The sequence below is a fragment of the Megalops cyprinoides genome, chromosome 1, assembly GCF_013368585.1.
Source record: "Megalops cyprinoides isolate fMegCyp1 chromosome 1, fMegCyp1.pri, whole genome shotgun sequence".
NCBI classification, from domain to species: domain Eukaryota; kingdom Metazoa; phylum Chordata; class Actinopteri; order Elopiformes; family Megalopidae; genus Megalops; species Megalops cyprinoides.
In genome coordinates this window covers 35510026-35531538 of record NC_050583.1, presented here as the reverse complement: position 1 = coordinate 35531538, position 21513 = coordinate 35510026, and the positions used below count along the sequence as shown (strand labels likewise).

General features: G+C 40.0%; 2 protein-coding genes across 3 annotated transcripts; one reads left to right on the top strand and one right to left on the bottom strand.

Moving 5' to 3' along the window:
- Positions 1-5071: 5071 nt before the first annotated feature.
- On the top strand, positions 5072-11937 carry LOC118778245 (potassium voltage-gated channel subfamily A member 7-like). Of its 2 annotated transcripts, none has more exons than XM_036529690.1 (3): positions 5072-5142; positions 6425-7190; positions 10673-11937. In XM_036529690.1, exons 2-3 carry the CDS (start codon positions 6471-6473, stop codon positions 11555-11557), a joined length of 1605 nt encoding a protein of 534 aa, XP_036385583.1. In that variant the 5' UTR covers positions 5072-5142; positions 6425-6470; the 3' UTR covers positions 11558-11937. The 2 variants fall into 2 exon arrangements, with proteins under 2 accessions (XP_036385583.1, XP_036385575.1); XM_036529682.1 differs by having other exon boundaries at positions 5093-5418.
- A 2973-nt stretch (positions 11938-14910) lies between these two features.
- Positions 14911-16237, bottom strand: LOC118782646 (fibroblast growth factor 21-like). The gene is made up of 4 exons (XM_036536102.1): positions 16087-16237; positions 15860-15937; positions 15455-15558; positions 14911-15204 (listed from the first exon to the last, which is right to left on the bottom strand). Exons 1-4 carry the CDS (start codon positions 16235-16237, stop codon positions 14911-14913), a joined length of 627 nt encoding a protein of 208 aa, XP_036391995.1.
- Positions 16238-21513: the final 5276 nt, after the last annotated feature.

Below are 21513 nucleotides of genomic sequence, written 5' to 3'. Positions count from 1 at the left end.
GAGTTCATTTTACAATCTGAAAGTGGTTACCTAGGACAGGTGAATCACATTAACCATACCCTAGAGGAGTCTGATATGTTTCCACTCACTCAATGTGTCTCTGTTGCACGACAGCGATTTGGCCATTTGTCCTTTTCCAATGTTTTGTTGCAAATATATTTATTTGTAATATTTTGACCATAAAATGAACACAGCAAAATGATGTTTTTTTTCATTTTAATGTTAGCAACAAAAATTAAAAATTGAGAAAGTGAGTAATTTCCTTGTTTCCATATTGGGTATTCAGAAAAGAAAAGATGGAAAGTACCAGTACCACAGGTGCTTCAGCTGTGAGAATAAAAAAATGTTTGACGAATTCATCAAATGATTCTGAGGAAGCGTAATCAATATGGGTGTGTGTGTGACAGTGAAACCATAATATCATCTTCATCTAACATGTCCAGAAAACGGGAAACGGTAGAACCACATAAAACACAGGGTGTGCCAAGTACACTTCTACAAGGGAAGTTAGTGCCTTAAATGGACATTATAGTGAGTAACCGTGGGCACAGAGCAACAGTACTGGGATGTATTGCTTTCATACCAAGAATTAAGCTCACAGAATTGTCTGACACACCACACTGCTATTGCATTAGTTAATTAATGTATTCAGTAGATATGAATTTCCATCCGATCAAAGTTTGAGGGTTGTGGTTATAGTGGTACTTTTATCTGGCTTGGTGTCTGATGAAAGGATCACACCTGACCATATGAGAGGTTGTTGACCCCCTATTTTGACATCATAAACAAGGAAAAGAAAGGGGAGATGGAGTGGAGGAGGGATGATGTGAACAGCTGCTGTGGAAAGGAAGTGGTAAGTGTGATTTTATAGTCATGGATGGAACCGTTCTGTCTAGCTTTGATAATGTGTTGGGTTTCAATTCAATTCAATTAATTTTTTATTTGTATAGCGCTTTTTACAACACAAGTTGTCACAAAGCAGCTTTACATTGTTCCCAGGCCTGAGACCCCCTGAGAGCAAGCCTAAGACAACAGTGGCAAGGAAAAATTCCCTATCAGGAAGAAACCTTGAGCAGAACCGGGCTCATAGGGGGGGCCCATCTGCTTCTGGCCAGCACTGGGCAGATAGAGTTAGAGACAAATTATGCAATGTACTTTAAGACATTTACGATTGACAGACAATAGTAGTTAACAGTAGAGTGATTATAAGAATGTCTCCTAGGATGTCCGGTTCTTGGAACGCAGTTGACTTTGATGGGCAGGGCAGCGAGGTAGCAGGACTGGAAAACGGGATGAGACGCTTGGGCTACAGCTCCGGACAGGAGCCCGGAGCAGGGATAGGAAGCAAACAGAAAACAGTGGTTAGTGGATGATAAGAATGGCAGGGATGTAGAACAGAGAGGCAGGAGAGGAGGGGCAGAGAAAAAGGTGTGCAACAAGGAAAGACCCCGGCAGGCTAACATTATGGCAGCATACCTAGGGGACGGGAGGCAAGGGACCGGCATAGTCATGAGGGCGACCCTAAGACGGGTCGGGCGGCAGTGTAGCATGGTGGTTAAGGAGCAGGACTTGTAACCGAAAGGTTGCCGGTTCAATCCCCGCTGGGACATTGCTGCTGTACCCTTGGGCAAGGTACTTAACCCACAATTGCCTCAGTAAATATCCAGCTGTATAAATGGATAACATTGTAAAGAACTGTAACCTATGTAAGTCGCTTTGGATAAAAGCGTCTGCTAAATGAATAAATGTAAATGTAAAAATGTAAAGACAGTCAACACCAGATCACGGCACAGGGTCTATGAAAGCAATGACCACTTAGTCCACCAGAGACTCTATGATCCACGCCAGCACCAGGCCATGTCCCTCAGCTGAAAGATTTACTATATAGATATGTTTTGAGCCTAGACTTAAAGGTGGAGAGAGAGTCTGTTCCCCGAATCTCAGAGGGTAAACTGTTCCACAGGAGAGGGGCTTGATAGGAAAAGGCTCTACCGCCTACAGTAGTTTTGCCCACTCTTGGAATTATGAGAAGCCAGGCATTTTGGGAGTGAAGGGCTCTCTGCGGAAGATATGGATGAAGAAGGTCCTTAAGATAGGGGGGGGCAAGCCCATTTAAAGCCTTAAATGTGAGTAAGAGTATTTTAAAAACGATCCGGCATTTAATAGGTAGCCAATGGAGAGAAGCCAGAACTGGGGTGATGTGCTCAAAGCGTTTAGTTTTACTTAGGATTCAAGCAGCTGCATTTTGCACCAGCTGAAGGGGTTTTAATGAGACGTTTGCACATCCTGACAAGAGGGCATTACAGTAGTCTAATCTGGATGTTACAAAGGTGTGGATTAGTTTTTCAGCGTCGTTAATTGATACGATTTTCCTGATTTTAGCAATATTTCTCAGATGGAAGAAGGCAGTCCTAGAGGTGTTAGTTATGTGAGTTTCAAAGGAGAGCTCGGGATCAATAACAACACCAAGGTCTTTGATGGCTGCACTTGGGGCAAGGGAGACACCATCAAGGTCCAGTGTAAAATGAGTGAGTTTGCTCCTGATTGAATTTTGGCCTATGACCAATATTTCGGTTTTGTCCGGGTTAAGGAGGAGAAAGTTTCAGGCCATCCAATTCTTTACATCTGTTAGGCAGGCCTCCATGTCTGAAATATTCAGAGGGACGTTGGATTTGACTGATATGTATAACTGAGTGTCATCTGCGTAACAGTGGAAATTAATGTCATGTTTACGGATGATATCGCCAAGAGGCAACATGTATAATGAGAAGAGCAGAGGTCCAAGCACAGATCCTTGAGGTATACCATATCTTACTCTAGAACGAGCAGAGGATTCGTTGTTGGTGGAGACAAACTGATATCGTTCTGATAGATAAGACCTAAACCAAGATAAGGCCTGTCCACTTATGCCAACCAGGTTTTCGAGGTGGTCAAGGAGGATACAATGATCGATGGTATCAAAGGCTGCACTTAGGTCTAGCAGCACAAGAAGAGAGATACAGCCATTGTCACAGGAGAGTAGAAGGTCATTGAGCACTTTAAGGAGAGCGGTTTCCGTACTGTGGTGAGGCCTAAATCCGGACTGGAAAACTTCCAAAATGTTGTTAGAGTGTAAAAAGGCACAGAGTTGCTTTGATACTGCTTTTTCCAGAATTTTTGAGAGGAATGGAAGGTTCGAGATGGGCCTATAGTTTGACAGGTCATTGGGATCAAGATTAGGTTTTTTCAGAATAGGCTTGATAACTGCTACTTTGAAGGGCTGAGGTACGTGTCCAGACATAAGAGAGGCGTTGATAAGATTTAATAGTGGTGTGCCAATTGCAGGCAGTAGCTGTTTTAGGAAGCCAGTTGGTATGGGGTCAAGTTGGCTGGTAGAGTTTTTAGATGAATTGATAGAAGAAAAGTCGCTAAATTCAATGGGTATAAAAGAGTCAAAGCGCGAGGTGGGCCTAATAGACATGCCTACATAGTCTGGAACGGGACTGGCCAGGCAGGAGCCAGAAGTTGATGAGAATTTTTGTATTGTGTCTTTTATCTTTAAGATTTTACTATCAAAGAAGTTCATGAAGTCATTGCTACTATAAATTGCTGGTATGGTAGGGTTAACTGATGCAGGACTCTTGGTTAATCTGGCGATAGTGCTAAACAGGTACCTAGGATTGTCCTTGTTTCTCTCAATAAGGGTAGAGAAATATTTGGATCTGGTAGCTGTGAGGGCATGCTCTATAAATTCTTCACCTGAATCTTTGTTTTTAATCTTAATAAATAATGAGCAAAGACATTGCAAAACTTTTTATATCCCATTCTAAACATTTAAGCAGATGAAGGAGAACATGAGCATTTGTTGTAGCAACAAATAGTCCATTATATATTTTATTATACTTATCTTCCCTGGTTTGTGTTGTTTAAAGCAATTGAAATGGAAATAAATACTCCATTCCTTAGTACAGTGATAAGGATGCTATAACTGCAGTCAAATTTCAAAGACAATAAACTGAAGGTCGATACACACTGTATTCATTAAAAAGGGAATTTATTAGGGTGTTACCCGCAGTGTTCTGGGTGAATTCCTTATCTGGATTTCTCAATCTGCCTTCCTGATCGCTCTCACATTTTGTTGCCTATACAGTAAATTCCTTTTGTTCCCTACTGCGGGGCTGATGCCTCTGAATATCACCATGGGAAAGGGAAAGCAGGGTCCTCCCTAGTACACTCATGATCATGACTTCCTGTATCACAAGCGATGGACGTGCCATGAAACAGACCTCTGACCAGAACAGACTAGTCGAAAGCATTTTCTGGATAGTATTCACATCAGAATGTTGGCAACACTGTTCTTTTGCGCAATTTCAGCATTTAGCCCTGGTGCTTCACAGCTGGGCAGTAGAGGTCAGTGTTTGAACAGTAACTCTGGCTACCTAGACACTTGCGGCATCTGTGTGAGTGACAGTTGGACCAAAGTTTGTGTCTCCTCTATGCAACATTTTGAACAAGTGTTCATCAGTGTGAAAGTCAAAGGCTGATTTTTCTAGGTAGAATATTTTTATCCCCTTACTTATATCAGACTGTCTGTCTGTGTCCTCTTCATTTCTATGTTAATTCTTGAATCCAGTCCGATTTTTTTTTTTTTTTGTTGGAAGTGAATAGACTGAAAAAAAAATGACGAGAAGTGGAAGTGATGAGCTGAAACAGGCTCTTAAAAGGAGCAATATGAGACTGCAAATGACAAAATGGCTCAGTATAATGCAATAACATTATAACATGACTACTCCACTTCAGAGTCCCTAGGGTGGGGAGCAAAATGACCATGTTCTCTGTCGATTGATATTGTTCACATGGGTAGGGCCGATTTGTCACTTGCAGTAACCTGTCACTGTATCAGTTTACAGGTGTCTGTCTACCTGCTTGTCCATGTGGGCGTCTGTCTAGACTGGGAACAGGGGATGAGGGCACAGACGTGTGCACAAGCAAGGGGCAGAGGATGATATCTGAGAAGGGAGGTGAAGGTTGTCCCAAACCCCTGGGAGGGGGAGGAAAAGGAGGGGTGGTGGATTGAATTTCGACACGGCAGCATTCCTGAAAATTTCAAGGCAGACAGTGCAAGAGCAGGGGGGCACTGAAGACATTGACCTGCAGACAACTGTAAGTTTGCTAACTGGTCAAAAGAGGTAGGGGGTAAATTGAGAGGAGGTAGTTTACCTCTTCAAGGCACGCAACTACACCCAAAGTGAGCCGTGTAGCCCTCGAGTACTGACAAGCCAGAGACAGAAGTGGAAGGGGCAGCACAGACAGGCGAGGACCGTGAGAGTGACAGCCAGACGCGGTCACAGTGAGAGAGGGAGACAGCACGAGGAGACATGAGAGGCAAACATTGTGACTTGCGGGGTAGCGATTAAACTGTTCACAGCAGCTGGCTCAGTGAGTGATCCTCTTTGTCTCACTTATTATTCTAATACTGACAGGTGTGCCATGCTTACAATAATATAAATATTCCTGTAAATATTACTCATTTTTTGTCATCAGTTGTAAATAGTGCTTATCAATATGATGCATTGATTACATATTTTGTGAGTTGAATACTGGTATGAATATTGAGGAATAAAGAATACAAGACAGCAACTCCCTTTTATGAGGTTTATTGAATCAATTAATCCATTGATTCAATACAATTTGTAAAAAGGAAATGCTGTCCTAAACCTGTAATTCCTCAAGATTCAAACCTCTCTGAGGATTTGCACCCCCTTTTCTGCAAGGTAACTTTGCATGTTTAATCCCTGTTACAATCACCAGCACTCTTTGTTTAGTATGTGTAAATATGATCAGAATCTTAAAATCTTAAAACCACTATAATTACAGTATTGCAACTGTTTTGGTTGTGGACAATACTGGTGAGTAAAATGTAACAGTGATAATTCTTTGCATGGGATTTTGCTTCTCTAGGTTGTAATGATATGAACCTTGGATACCCTTGGGTCTTACATGAGATCTAAGATCACTTGTGATAATGACAACCACCGATAGACTGCATGGCTACTATGAATGAGAGATGTTTAGTGGAGAATGAGATGGCCACATGTGCATGACGTAGTTTGTCGACAGGCCGTACAAATGTTCAGTATTTTTCACAAGATTACATAATCAATGTGTATTAACTGTCTACATACAAACATTGTAAACAGAGAGAAAAAAATTACTATGGATGTTATTATTGGTCCTATTATACAAATGTTAGTAAAATGCTTATTATAAAAAACAACATTTTACTACACTAATATATTAATAATATTAGCACCAGCAACAGTAATAGTAAAAAGTAGTAACATTGAGACTAATAAAGTATTATTAGTTAATGTTTAATTCTTGCCATATTTTCTTTCTTAAAAACCGACACTTTTTTCTGTTTAAACTGTGGTACCTGCCACAGGGCAAAACGTGGAGAGGAGGAAAGAAAGTGAGAGACAAAGGGACAGATGGACAGCCAAGACAAGGGTGGAGGAGGTGTAGGGGAGGAGGACACTTTGAGTGAGAGAGTGAAGAAAATGGAAGAAGTTTTTGAGAATGACAAATGGACAAAAGAGAAACGCAACACAGCAGAGAAGGGGGGAAAGGAGAGCGAGGGAGGGGAGAAGGAGAAGAAGGAACGAAAGAGGGAGAGCCGACGCTCGGGCTCTTTGTGGAAAGGTGGGTGGGCGCTGGCTGAAAGACTGGCCATCAACGTCTCGGGCATGAGGTACGAGACTCAGCTCCGTACACTCGCCCAGTTCCCTAACTCCCTGCTGGGTGACCCGCGCCGCCGCCTGCGGTACTTTGACCCGCTACGGAACGAGTTGTTCCTGGACCGGAACCGTGCCTGCTTTGACGCCATCCTCTACTTCTACCAGTCGGGCGGGCGACTGCGGCGGCCTGCAAACGTCCCGCTGGACGTCTTCATGGATGAGCTGGAGTTCTATGAGCTGGGCGAGGACATCATGGCGCGCTTCAAGGAGGATGAAGGATTCCCTAAGGAGGAGGCACGGCCGCTGCCCAGCCACGAACTGCAGCGGCGGCTGTGGATGCTGTTCGAACACCCAGAGTCCTCCTCCGGCGCCCGCATCATCGCCATCATCAGCGTCATGGTCATCGTGGTGTCCATTGTCATCTTCTGTTTGGAGACAGTACCTGACTTCAGGGGCGAGAAAGAGCTGAGAGAGGTAAGAGGTTGGGGGAAAGGTAAGGCAAAGAGGGAGAGATCTCAGACAGAGGAAGAGTGAAGGGCGATAGAGAGAAGATGCTAAGGGAGAGAGAGATAAAACAGCAGAAATGGAAACGGCTAAGGGACAGACACACTAGGAGAGCTGAGAGAGAAGACTACAACACCAAAAGAGGGACAGATCAGAGACATCATTGACAAGGAAGTGAATGATGTTGTGGTAATTAAAAGTATGTTGCAGTAAAGATATACAGCCATAGATTTTGTAACCTTTCATTAATTCCTTTATGTATTCTTAACACATAATAAGTTGTATGCGGAACTGCATGAAACCATACTAAACAAGCTGTGTCTATGACCACTGTCCATGGTAACAATGTGCCACAGTAATGACATTTTTCTTTTTCAGATTTAAATCTCAGACATTAGGGCATATTATCTAATTGAATGATTATTACTCAATATATGAGAATTGCATATAATTACTTAATTTTCTCAGAAATTTTAAATAAAACAGCTTTTTTTGTATTATGACAGAGGGTCAAAAACAAAAATCCCCTTTCTTCTGCCTGACAAAAACACTGTTATAAAGGTGAGATAGTTGTCTTTGACTGTATTCTACACTATGGCAACAAAATCTTGTTATTTTGTGAAAACTAAAGGGATGCACCCATTTTCTCCTTTAAATGGTTTCACGTTAAACGATCTTTAGATGGGTGAAAAAGTTAAAATGCACATATTTATTATAGATAAAAATATAATTTTGGTTGAAAAATCACTCCTATTAAAAATATAACTCACTCAAGAGAGGAAACTATGACATATTTATATTGATTGCAGCTGCCTGTTCTTACCTGCCACATATCTCAGGTAAAGTTGAGTGTGGCTCACAGTGTACCTTTTCCACTAGTTCCCTCATCAGTACCCATGAGTCTCTTATCAGTACGTATGAGCTTCTATCCATTAACTGAACTGAAACTCACAGGAACTTAATCAATGTAAGCACAGAACCTACTGGCCCACTGATCTTGCCCAGGAAGATGGAAAAACACTGTCAAAACAACCATGTGGGACTGAGTGCAAAAAATGTATATGTCAGCACAAAATGTAGAAGCTCAACCATTTCAACATTTCCCTGGAATGTTTATGTCTTCACTTGAGGTCAGCAAGTCATTTTAGTATTTTCTGGCACACACCCAAAAATATCAAATGAGCTAGTTGAACACATCTACAACTGCCTGGCTAGCTATGTGACATAGAATGGGGAGATCTCAAGTATCAAATGACAATCAAATAGTAAATATTTTTTTCATGATTTTTTTTCTCTGTCTCTCACCCTAAATAGGTGTAAAGGAGCAATTTCAAAGTTCAGTAACATCAAGATTGTAAGAGATTGGGATTTAGAACACTTCTGTTTTAAATGATTGCAACATGGTGTGTGTACACTAGTGAGGACTGCTGAGGGACGTTATAAGGAGGAACTTCATAGAAGGCAGAGGCAGTGTACCACAGATAATGAAGTTAAAAGAACCAGATAACACACATTGCTTAAATAAAGAAATAAAAAATTCCAATTCATATTTCTCATCACAAACTGTTCTGTTTGAATTTGAATTCATTATTGTTTATTTGGTAATTATTTACTTATATTTGGTTGCAAACATTACAGAACATGCATAATACAGGATGTGCTATTTAATAACATTAGTAACATCAGCCCTTGATATGTACATACATTTCTGGGATTATCTAGCTAGATAGGTTATAAAAATAATGTACCGGAAAGTAAATTTCATCCAGCATGTAACAAGTCATCGCCAAACTCTTGTGCCAAATTGTAGCTACAGTATGTATCGTGACTGGAAATGAGCAAAACCTCCTTGACTGAGTGATTCAGTGAGCACTAACGGGAAATTTCAGTGTACTAACTGCTCTCAGAGAAAAAAAAAAAAACAAATGGAGAACCAGTGAGTAAGAGGCGAGGGATGCAAGGAGAGAGAGGTTAATGCCGAGATTATTTTAGTCACGCTGTTAAATGTGATACACTTAGATTGAGGGACCCTGTCTGAGGGAGGGAGGAGGAATGAAGGGCATCGGGGTAGTGGTTTACAAGGCTGGACATAAGCAAAGGAATCTGTGTGAGTGTCAATGAGATAGGGGAGAGAGTTGTGTATTTGAATGAATAGATAGCAGGTCAGAGCAAAAACAAATTATGAGGGTGAGGGGTGAAGTGGAATGTGAGAGCCGGGGGGGGGGGGTTGGTGGGCTTTGCATCATATTTATGTGATTTCCCAATCGGGCTGCCCAACTGTACTTGCGCCGGCCTGCTCAGCCTTGCCAAGAACCTGCTGTAACCTTGTCTTACCGGTGTGTTCTGATAGAGATTAGATGTGAGAGAGATCCAGAGCAATAGATAGCTGGATAGTGACAGTGATTGGGAAAACAGAGAGGAGGGGGCTTCTCATGTTTCTCCTTGGAGGTTTCAGGAGCTATTTATAGGGGGAGGACAACCCTAAGAACACATCAACACATAAATGAGTGCTCTTATTAATATGCCCACTGACTCACCCACTGAAAGAGACAGAGAAAGGTTGTTAAAGATATCTCATTGATTTACTAATATTGTTTGTATGATTAAATTGCCTTTGCAGTGTTGGTCCTACATCATCATACAGGCAGAAAGGATGACAGACTGGTAAACAAATAGACAAACCAACATGCAGAGACAGTGATTTTACTGGGCTGAGACGGACGCACAGAGAAATAAAACTACAGAGAACACAATTGAATAAAAAAGCTGTGAAAGGTGCCAATGTTTATTGACTCTCAGAGAAACTGACAACAAAAAGAAACAAGAGAGAGCCTATGCAAAATATATGTAAGTAAATATCATCAACCCCTCATCAAGGAACAGAATATTTTTAAGTGTATTGCTACAAACCCAAAATTTTTGCTTCAAAATGTACTTTCTCTTTTCAAAACAGTATAACCCCGCTATAAACAAGTCTAGAAGAAGAGAAATAATCCAGCTTTGGTATATTGTCATTGTTATTTTTTTATTTTTGATTCTTTCATATGGCTCAAAGAGAACAATAGAAAAATGGATACACATTCCCTTACCAAAATAATGTCTCCATGATGCTGTATATTAAATGCATTTTTAATATGAGTGTGTTTATGTAGTGAGATCCAGCCTTTTATTTGTGTTTGGAGGGGCAGAGATAAATGTTTATGTGGAAGCAGAGAACGCAGGGGATTTGCCAGCAAAGCAGGCTTGAATGTCTGCAGCTCATGCGTATGTTTTTCTCATCTTGGAGAGACAACATGTTTCCCGGACAACTTGTGCAAAGTCTGTAAAACTATCCACATGTCTCCATCCCTATCTTTCTCCACCTTTTTCTATAAAACAGGTTAACTTTTCCTTTACTGTTTTGCTCTATGTTTCCACCACCATTTTCTTTTGCTCTCTTTTCCATTCTCCAGCAATATATGTATCAACCCCACCCCCACAACTCCAACTCCACAGTGCCTGTCTCCCCTGCCTCCAGCCCCTTCCAGGACCCCTTCTTCATAGTGGAGACCATGTGCATCTGCTGGTTCTCCTTTGAGCTACTGATGCGCTTTGCCTGCTCACCCAGCAAGATGCACTTCTTCAAGGATGTCATGAATGTCATCGACTTCACAGCCATTCTCCCCTACTTCGTCACGCTCGGTACGGAGCTGGCCAAGTCCAAGGGTGGCACCCCGGCCATGTCACTGGCCATCATCAGGGTCATCAGGCTGGTTCGGGTCTTCCGTATCTTCAAGCTGTCGCGCCACTCCAAGGGGCTGCAGATCCTAGGTCAGACCCTGAGGGCCAGCATGCGGGAGCTGGGCCTGCTCATATTCTTCCTCTTCATTGGGGTCATCCTCTTCTCCAGTGCCATTTACTTTGCTGAGGCCGATCACAAGGACACGGCTTTTGTCAGCATCCCCGATGCCTTCTGGTGGGCTGTGGTGACCATGACGACGGTAGGCTACGGGGACATGTACCCAGAGACAGTGTGGGGGAAGCTGGTGGGTTCCATGTGTGCCATCGCTGGTGTGCTGACCATCTCACTGCCCGTGCCTGTCATCGTCTCCAACTTCAGTTACTTCTATCACAGGGAGACAGAGTGCGAGGATAGTACTGAGTACACCCATGTGAAGACCTCGCTCTGGGATGACGAGGACAATGAGGAGGGGGAGGAGGAAAGGGATTACCTTCCTTTGGAGGGTATTTGTCCCCCCCTGAATGGAACTTTGCTGGGGGGACTGTGTGCAGGTCAGGATGGGGAGCACAAAGGGGGTAACCTGTACCTCAGGGAACCTCTAGTAACACAGGTGTGAGGTGGACAGGTTAGAAGGATGCTCACGATGTTCCATTCTGAGTGTGAGCAAGGAAGTTACCATAAAAACACAATGACTGAACATCACATGCACAGACACTGCAGCACATAATATTCCCTGTGATATACTGGCACAGCACATACAATTACACAGAGCAAGTAGGCCTATTACATGATGTTTTAATAACTGTGCTGACCTAGTCTCTACAGGACATACCAGAATACCATACACCATTTATTACAGAGGGACTGCAATGTACGCTGAGATGAGAACCATGAAACACTTTACAGTAACTTCAGAATGAAAGCATTCAGATACTTTCATTTTTTTCAGACACTTTTTGTTCATATTATATACACACAAGAATGTCAGCCTGGTTGGAAGTGTAGCATAGCGATTAAGGAGTAGGGCTTGTAATGAAAAAGTTGCTGGTGTGATTCCCCACAGGGGTACTGCTGCTGTACCTTTGGGTAAGGTACTTAACCCATGACTGCCTCAGTAAATATCCAGCTGTATAAATGGATAACATTGTAAAAGCCTATAATTGATGTAAGTCACTCTGGATAAGAGCGTCTGCTAAATGCCAATAATGTAATGTAACACAAGACTGACAGGCAGTAAACTGGAGGAAGACAAAAGAGTATATATTTTAATTTATTTATTGATTCAATGCACATATTTATTACTAATACCGTCATTTTTGTCATCATATTCTTATTTATTTTAAAGGAATGACAAACTGAACTGTATCATCATGAGATTAATTTGAAGTATTTGTTAGGAGTAGTATTCCTTTGATTATTTTCTGTTGTGTTGATGGCTCTCATTATTTCTGTTTTATCTGGATGCATAGATAAAGTCTGAATGAGTTACAATCATAAAGCACACATCTTATGGAAACCTTAAAATTGCCTCCAACAGAAACAGACAACACACAGCTTAAGAGGGATGCTTCAGACATAAACTCTGAAAATCTGCAAGTTACAATGTATGTTGTATGACAAAAAACTTGATAATGTATTGTTTAATAGTGCAAAGCACTGCATTGTGTGACTTTTTAAGCGGCACTGCAATCTAATACAATGCATTAAGCTCCAACCATTGTACAGGTCTAATGAGGGAGTATAATGCAGCGGTGTGTATACTGCCTGATTGTGTATGTACAGTATGTATGGGTGTTTGCACTGTATATTTGGTGTTTATATGTATGTATTAAATAAAGATATATTTTATCAGTTATTCTCTTGACTTTTGACTATTACAAAGTCATTAGAGAGATTAAATGTGTTCTATTTTTGTAACAAATGGTAGATCGGAAAAAATAAATGTTAAGAAAAACTTAGAACAACATCTTCAAGGGGCGGCTGTGTTGCCAACATAGTGCACAGCTACCGAGTGGATTTATTTTGGATAGGTGCTGTGCCTAAATGGAAGAGAGAAATCACAAACATTGTCAAAGAATATATTGGTGAAAATCGGCTGAGGCATTTATTGTTGAGAAAGAAAGGGCAGTATGTAAAACCATCACTTAATGTTATGTCATACATTATTATCATGTTAAATAAAATGAAACTAAACATTCTGATTTTCAGGTCTGACTGGTATAACTACAGATTCCATATCAACACAAATCAGTATGCATTCCCTTTATGTATGACTGTATGTAAGTACTGTAAAGTACTGTAACTGATTGCGGGCTAAATTATATGCAGGGACAGAGGACAAGACACAGCCCTTAATGCAAGCTTGATTTTCACCTGCCGTCCTCTACCCACTTATAAATAGCTAAGGGTTTCACATTAATATTTGGCTCAGTAGCCTTGTGGCCCATTCAAGGGCACAACCAGCATTTGGTACACACCACTGGTGTCGCTAGTTTCTCCAGATCACATGGTAAAATCTGTTCATATTATGTCCATGTTAGTTTGTGCAGATTTAATATAATGTACTTTATTTGCTAGGACAACACCATCATCATTTACAAATATCCAAACACAAATACAAAACAATATGAAATAAATACTGTATTCACCACAGTGGGTAGATATAGAACCACAGTTGTCTGGTGATAAAAAGCTGGCTCTGCATGAGGAATTCCTCCAACACTCGATTGACAAAATAAGAACAATACTGCACCTGTCATGCTGGCAAACTCTGTTGTTTATTTAATGTCTTCGGCTGGAAAGCAAATGTGCATTTCTATGCAAACCGTTTACATTGAGAGCTATATTTAAAATTAAATTAAATTAGAATTAAATATAGTTAAAATATATTTAATTTAAATAACTTCTATATATTGCTAGCCACAGTACTGAGGATGAAAGACACATACTTAAAATCAAAATGACAATGACTTCCAGTACCAACAATGGACATCTCAGAACTCAGGCAGGGACTCAAGCGCAGACAGAGAAAACTGGGCACACAGGTTTATTAAGTCCAGAGGGCAATCCAGAAACAAAGTCAAGGCAGGCAGAGTCAAAAAACCAGAACAGACACAGCGCAGGAATGAGGAGCAAAGTCGGGAAAACAGGCAAGAAAACAGAACCGGCAGGCAGATACGATGAAAAGACAAACAGCGAGTACAACACAGCGAACCGGGACAAACCATCAATGAGACAAGACACAAGCAGGACTTAAATAGGGCAAGGCTGATGAGAAGACGGGATGCAGGTGAAGACAGTCAGGCAATCAGGTGGGCGGCGACAGGGTGGAGAGCAGGGCAGGGCTGGAACACAGGGGAAAACAAAAGCACATGGACAGGGAAAACAAAACAACCGGCTAAGATGCCACAGTCCTGACAGGACATGACACAGTGCTTTCAGCCTGGATGCTCATGGCTTCGTCATTCAAAATCTGCAGACTTCAAATAAGATTTTTCCTCTTTAAGTATATGAATCAATCAATATGATTTGTAAATGCAAATGTAACAGACAACATTTTATGTAGGTTTACAAGGAATCTTCCATTGTCTTTTTTTAATCTTTCACTCCAAGCGAGATTAAAAAATCCATTAACTGCAAACCATTGAGACTACAACTCTGAATTGGATTTACAGTGTCATATGCAAAGGTGAATTAAAATGTTTAATTGACATATCTTATTAGATAACAAAATGATTATCATGTAATGGCATCATGTAATGCAATTTTAGAGAATATTGCAGCACCTTAACACTACATCAAGGCATTGTAAAATTCACTGGACCCCACCTCAACTAACAAGGTTACTTTAACCTTTAACCACTGTTACAGCATTGCAGTAATTGCATTGTAGAAAGGAAATGACAATAAAACCATACAGAGCTGTATTTGTAACAGAGTTTAAATCCCATTCTCACCACTCTTAATTTCCTATTGTGATCCTGGACTGTGCACTGAGTCCTGGAGATGCATTCCAAATGGGTCCTCAGATTCAAGGTTCAGGTGTTGTTGATTTGTTTGCAAATTTTCATTCTGTCTCTCTTGTATCTCACTCCCAGCCAACTGTCTTAAGGGGAGAAACTGGGAGAATGGAGGGACACGTTTGTCCTGAGACTGTCTTGATGTGAGAGACAGTGGCAGCCCATTCTGCCGAGACAGGAAAAGAGTATATCCATTTTCCAGCAACAGCTCTCTGAAGGTGCAGTCTGCCTCCGTGTACAGTCCCTGGGGAAATTAAATCCATTATTTTAGATAGTTACATAGTTACATTATCTTTCAGCATATGTGAGTGTCTGATATAACAGTGTAAGTAGAAAGCCATACAAACATAAATCATTCATTCCATACACACACACACACACACATATATATATGTATATATATATATATATATATGGACAGAGAGAGAGAGAGAGAGAGAGAGAAGGAGAAAGAAAGAGCAAGAGCAACAGAGATGAGAGATAGGAAGCTGCACCTGTCCCCTCAGATGTCCAGCTCTGTCCATACACAAGTAAAGGGACGATGATACTCCTCTGATGACTGTCTCACCAGCTCTCACTGATCTCAGCTCCAGCGCACCTGGAACATACATGCCAATGAACGACACAAAAAACCATGCATGAAATTGATCAAAATTACAAACTAAAAATTATGACTTGATCAAGAAACTACAGCAATCGTAATAAAACCCAAATGATTAACACAGAGGAACTAAATATAAAAAAGACAAAACCTGCCAGCTGTGATGTATTACACTCTGTAATTACTGACACATCCAACAGTTATGTACATTAATATCTGAATATTAAACAGAGATTTTGACCACTCAATCTATGACCACTGTTGATCACCTGCTGGAAACCATTGTTGGTTAACTCACTGTTTGCAGTTTGAATGGGACTTCCTTTCACTGTGCCATCCTTGTCCATCTCCAGAAAAAGCCCTTGTCTTTTGCTCTCTGAATCAAGAGGAAATAAGATGACTTATAAAATAGACATACATACACCATTGATGCAGCTGTTGTTATTATTAATATTATGATTGGTTCGATTACTGAAAAATAACACACATCATTGCCAACACTGCTAGTATTAGTAATGATAATACCTGTGTAAAGATGCCTCTTCCTGACTTGATCGTTGAAAGAAAAGAGAGGATTGGAGTCAGGGAGATAAAATGAGTGAGAGTGGGGAAGGAGGAGCAAGAGGAGCAAGAGGAGGGAGATGGCAAAACAGGGGATGAAAATGGAAAAGGACATTGAGGAGAGGAGAGAGAGCGTGAGAGGGAGAGAGGAATGTATAGACCAACACGGGGCTCTAATGGAAAGGCCAAAAATTAAACAGACAGAAGGCAAGCGGAGAAGGGAAAACAAAAAGAATCTCCTCCAAACTCTGTATTTAAGAGGCAAATGTACTTTCACTTAACAAAATCCAGTACATCTTACATAAAATCCATAAAGAAATGAAATGAAATAGTAATAAATAATAATTTAAAAATAAACAAAATGTAAAAAAAGAAAAGTTGAGGTCATTCAAATCCTTCCGTTCACATCAAATAAATAAATAAATAGATAAATAGGTAATTAATATAATGCAATGTATCTGGTCCCAGTTGAGTCTAACGCCACAGCACTGATGGAGGTCCTTATATAGGAACATTGCCTGAATAGAGGGAATGGGAGTCAAAGAAGAGGACAGGGGTGAAAGGTGGCGTGAGTAATTCAAATTCAAGGGAAAGGATATCTCACTTTGTGCCAGGAAAAGGGAACCGTTGTGAACATTAAATTGAGAAGTGGGCGGTTTGTTCTGCCCATTTTAGGACATCCTCTTTTTCAGATTGTCTGTTTTCTTATCAATCGTGTTGAGAATTATGACAAATGCTGTATATTATTGACTATACCCAGATGAACCTATTATTACACAAGTTAAACTGAAAAAAAAAAAAGATTCACACAAATGCTACACATACATATTGCATAAAGGGATGTATTTGGCTGTCAATTATTTTTTTAGTTTAGTAATTAAGGTTGTAAGAATACTGACTTGTTGCAGGGAGTCAGAAGAGGGGATGTCTGTGGCATCTCACAACCATTGGTGATAATATGTTAACTGGTCAGCCCCTCTTCAGTGTCCAGGTGCTTCAGCCACTTCCAGTTTGAGATTATATGGCACACAGAATTCGTAAAATTCCCTTACACTCAAACTGACCATTTAATGCAAATTCAGCAATATGCTGAAATATTATGATTCACATGGTCAGTCTGTATGTACATATGTACAGTCAGGCTCATTTTTTAAATGGAAATACTGAAATACTGAAATACTGAAATACTAAAATATTTTAATGTTTTGCCATTTTATACAGAAACATTAAGGAGACACACCTCACTTAAAGAACTGTTTTAATTTGTTCAGCTTTCATAAGTGAACCTGCTCATGTCTTGCTGTTGAATTTTGCAATAAAGACAAGTTACTGTAATGGAACTCTCTGAATCTATTGGCCACCAGACACTCATATGGGAAGTGTGGTTTTCTTGTATGAAATGAAGTCATAGCATGCACTTTGTACAACTCACTTTAAGACAAAAACGTCAAGGTTAACTGAGAGCCTGAAATCTGTGAGGTGAGGTATGCAAAAAAGTTTTCAGTGAAAATAAAGAAATATAGATATGTTGGTACCCCTTAAAAATAGGTAGTAGCCTATTACTAACAAATGCACATGTGTACCTTAGTGTGGAATAACTTTGTGCACATATGTGTCTTTGTGAAGCCTTCATACCCATAGCCTGTGTGGGTAAGAGTTGTTCACTTCCCATTAATTATCAGTTACTTATCTTGATCAATCTTAAAATCATGTGAAGGTGTAATTTCAAGGCAATGCTGCCATTACCAAAAGGTAAAGGTTATGCTCCACGCACGTAAAATTGGGGAAGCAGAGAAGAGAAGAATTGTATCAAAATGATATGATTGATCATTGTGGTAACTATTAACCTAGCTATTTATGCATAACTACCTTAGTTTGCTGGCTATAAGTTGAAATGATTATTGAGGTAGTGTTTTCTGTTGATTTTATTGTTGATTAATTTTAATTCTGGAAAACCTGTGGAATTCATTAGTCATTGTTTGATTCCTCACATGTAGAACCTCATTATCTCACTGTTAGTGGGGGAAAGTTCTTTGTCATGTTGCCTACTGGAAATCACTTATGCAAACCTAGGTCTCTTGGGTCACAACATTACTTGTGTAAAAACGTTTGTGTGCAACAGGCAATTTGGGCCGGAAAGTCCATTTTGTGTTTACATTGACTGAGTAATTTGGTGTAAATGTATATCCACAAAGATTTATGATACTTAGAGATGTTTGCTTACTGAGCTGCAGATGCACAGAAGTGCTATTGAAAGTGATGGACAACCAAGCTGATACTCCACACATCTTAGCACATTCTTCTGTGATGACACACTAAGTGTTTGCACAATAATACAAACATTACCCTCAGCATTATGCAATGGAATTCCATTTGAGTGAATGTGTATGAGTGGGCATGTGTATTTTTTATGTGTATGTTTATGTGCATTTATCATGTGTATATGTGTGTGGGTGTGTGCGGTATGAAAGTGGTGTTGGCCATTTTGTAACAGGAAAGTGAAACAAAAGTTGTATGGGGCAGTGAGCCTGAGTGGCCTTGCAAAAGAAACCCAATTGGGAAATTGCCAGCTGTGTTTTGTACAGAAGAGGGCTGCAGACTGTAATTATTTGTGAAGTCCTAGAGGGAAAGGAAGCATGCTGTGTTTATGTTCTTAATTATGATGAGTGTTTTGATGATCAGCCCAAGAAAAGAGGGTTTCATTTTGCACAGGATGAAAAAAGAGAACTGGATCTTGTGCAGTGCTGGAACTATTGAACATCAGGATGGATTGTTGTTACTGCTATGGCTGCCGGATGATATTTGTATTTGTCTGCATTGTTTATTAGGAATTCAAATTTCCTTACAACATGGCCATTTTCTTTTTCAGTTCATATATTTAGAAAAATGCATTATTTTTGCAAGCATATTCAAACAACTGGAAACAAGGTAGCTGTACCCTACCCACTCACAAAATTTATAATGCAAATATATACATTGTATATATTTGCATTATAAATTGGAACGGTTATTCTTTTTATGTTCAGACACATTGTTTTAAGTTACTCTCTTTCTCCAAAGTACTGCTTCTCCACTCTAGGAGGAGCTATGAATCACTAGGCAGCATGACGTGCTGTACAGTCTTTATGATGTGGATAGATTGTTATTCTGAAGTTCACATTTTTTTCTGCAGTGATTTTGTATTTGTCAAACTGGATATTATCCAAACTTGAAAGGTATAGTCCTTAAATTTGAACAGGTTGCGTTATCCCAAAATGTGTGGATGCTAGGTGGGACACTGTATAATAGCAGAAGCCTAAAATGTTTTAGTGAAGCTGACGCTTGCAATACATTTGTCTGAACTTAACCATTCCCCTCTCTCCACCAGTCTCTGTGTACTTAATCAGAGTCATAAAACTAGAACCCTCCCTAACACATCTCACATTCTGAGGTGTGTCCACTTTTGATTGGTTGACACCCGATCTATGCTTGCCTTATCTGTATAGGTATATAAGACATTGACTCTCTCCATCTACAGAGTAAGAGATGGGACACTGATGCAGATTTGTTCAGGATCTACAAAGGGTCTACAAAGGGACCCAGTCTTACCACATGGTGAGTGCTCCCTTTGTCTGCTGAACAAGAAACTGGGGTCTAGTGAACAAAGTAACTAGAATACAGGTATAGAATACAGTTTAACTCGTGTTCAAAGCTCACTCTGTGTGACACCGTGTCAACCTCCGTTCAGCATTCTCGCTTCAGTGAGGAACCAAGACGTGTGTTACGACTTTTGCTAATGTGAAAGAACTCTGAGCTAAGCCAGACCCACAGCAGTTCTTACAAGTCCAACCAAGAAGGACCATAAGCATTGAAAGAGGGACTGAGAGCACAGGATCCAGTCATGTCCTTCTTCAACCTGCACAGAAGAGCCAGATTAAGAGACCCAGAGCCACATGCCTCTGTTGTGCCTAACCGAGGAGGAACACTTGAAAAAGACTGAGTATATGACATCAGCTACAAACATTCTCCACGTCTTTAACATGTTATCTTTCTTAATAATGCTAAACACCAAACCATAATTAATATTTATGCTATTATTTTTTTCTGTAATAATGCCTATTTATTTTGAAAAGGTTTTTCTGTTATTTTAAGTTATTTATGCTTACAAATTGTGTTTTGATTATTCAGTATCCCTAGTGACCCTACAGATTCAATGTCTTTTATCTCCAGATATAAAAAGTTCCTCTTTAAATGTTTAGGAGTACTTCCTTAGTTGGTGCTGCAATAATTTATAATTGATAATTTATATACCTAGGAATAATGCTTCACTTTGTTACGTGAAACGGTGTCGTCCCCACGACATATTCACTAGGGTTTAGTGACCCCTTTTTCTCAGTCCGTATTTTTGTACTGTACTATCCAGCTCTTTCAGTTTATGCGCTGGATGAACCTTCTGTCTTTTGGCTCTGTTTATTTAACATTTCTTCACTCCCCTGCCTCTCCTTGACGTCTCGGGGTTAAACACTGACGTTAGTTACACTCATAATTACCCACAGTGCCCCTGGCTCATCTTGGATGGAAGGAAGAGTAATGACGCCTTTCAAGCCATCTGCTTCTTTTCCTGCATCCCTCATTCCGATCCCCCCCCCCCCCCCCCACACACACACACACCCAATCCTCCTTTGAATGGATTAAGCATTTGGTTTTGTTTTGTTTCTTTTTCAGTTTATAAGTAATCATGCTTTTTGTAATTGTGAGTGTGTGTGTGTCTGTATATGTTTTAGAGAATCTTTTTCCTATTTCTGGGATATATTCTAATCCCACTTAAAAAGTACAGAAGTTGTCATAGTAAGCCAGTTATTAACATCCTAACACTCCTGATGCCACATTATGCTTTTACAGATATTACATGCATGCATGTACAGTACTGACACTTGTATTGCTAAACATAGCATGTACTTATAGCATGTCCATATATATATACACAGACAAACACAGATTTCAATTTTCATTTTAAACAAAGTTCTAAAATGTATTTACCATACACATAACCTGGATTTGAACAAAACAGGAAAGAACAAGTTTAGTGCAGTGTGTAGAGTTAGACGTTAAAATGTTAATAAATAAAGAAATAAATGAAATTAAAGGTTAAATAAATGCATATACTGTCTGAACAGAGTAGTGACTAAGTGAATGAATACATACACAGATAAAACACTGATGAGGAGCTGAAAACACAATGAACAATCATCATTATGTGTACCAAGCAATCTAATGCATACTATCACAAGTATGTAAAGTATGATAAAAATGTAACCCTCAATATGAAAATTTACTTCATTTTGCTGATGACAGTTTTGTGCTTGTGATATTGTATGATCGTTTGATCTGTTGGTTTTGTGTTTTAAATGA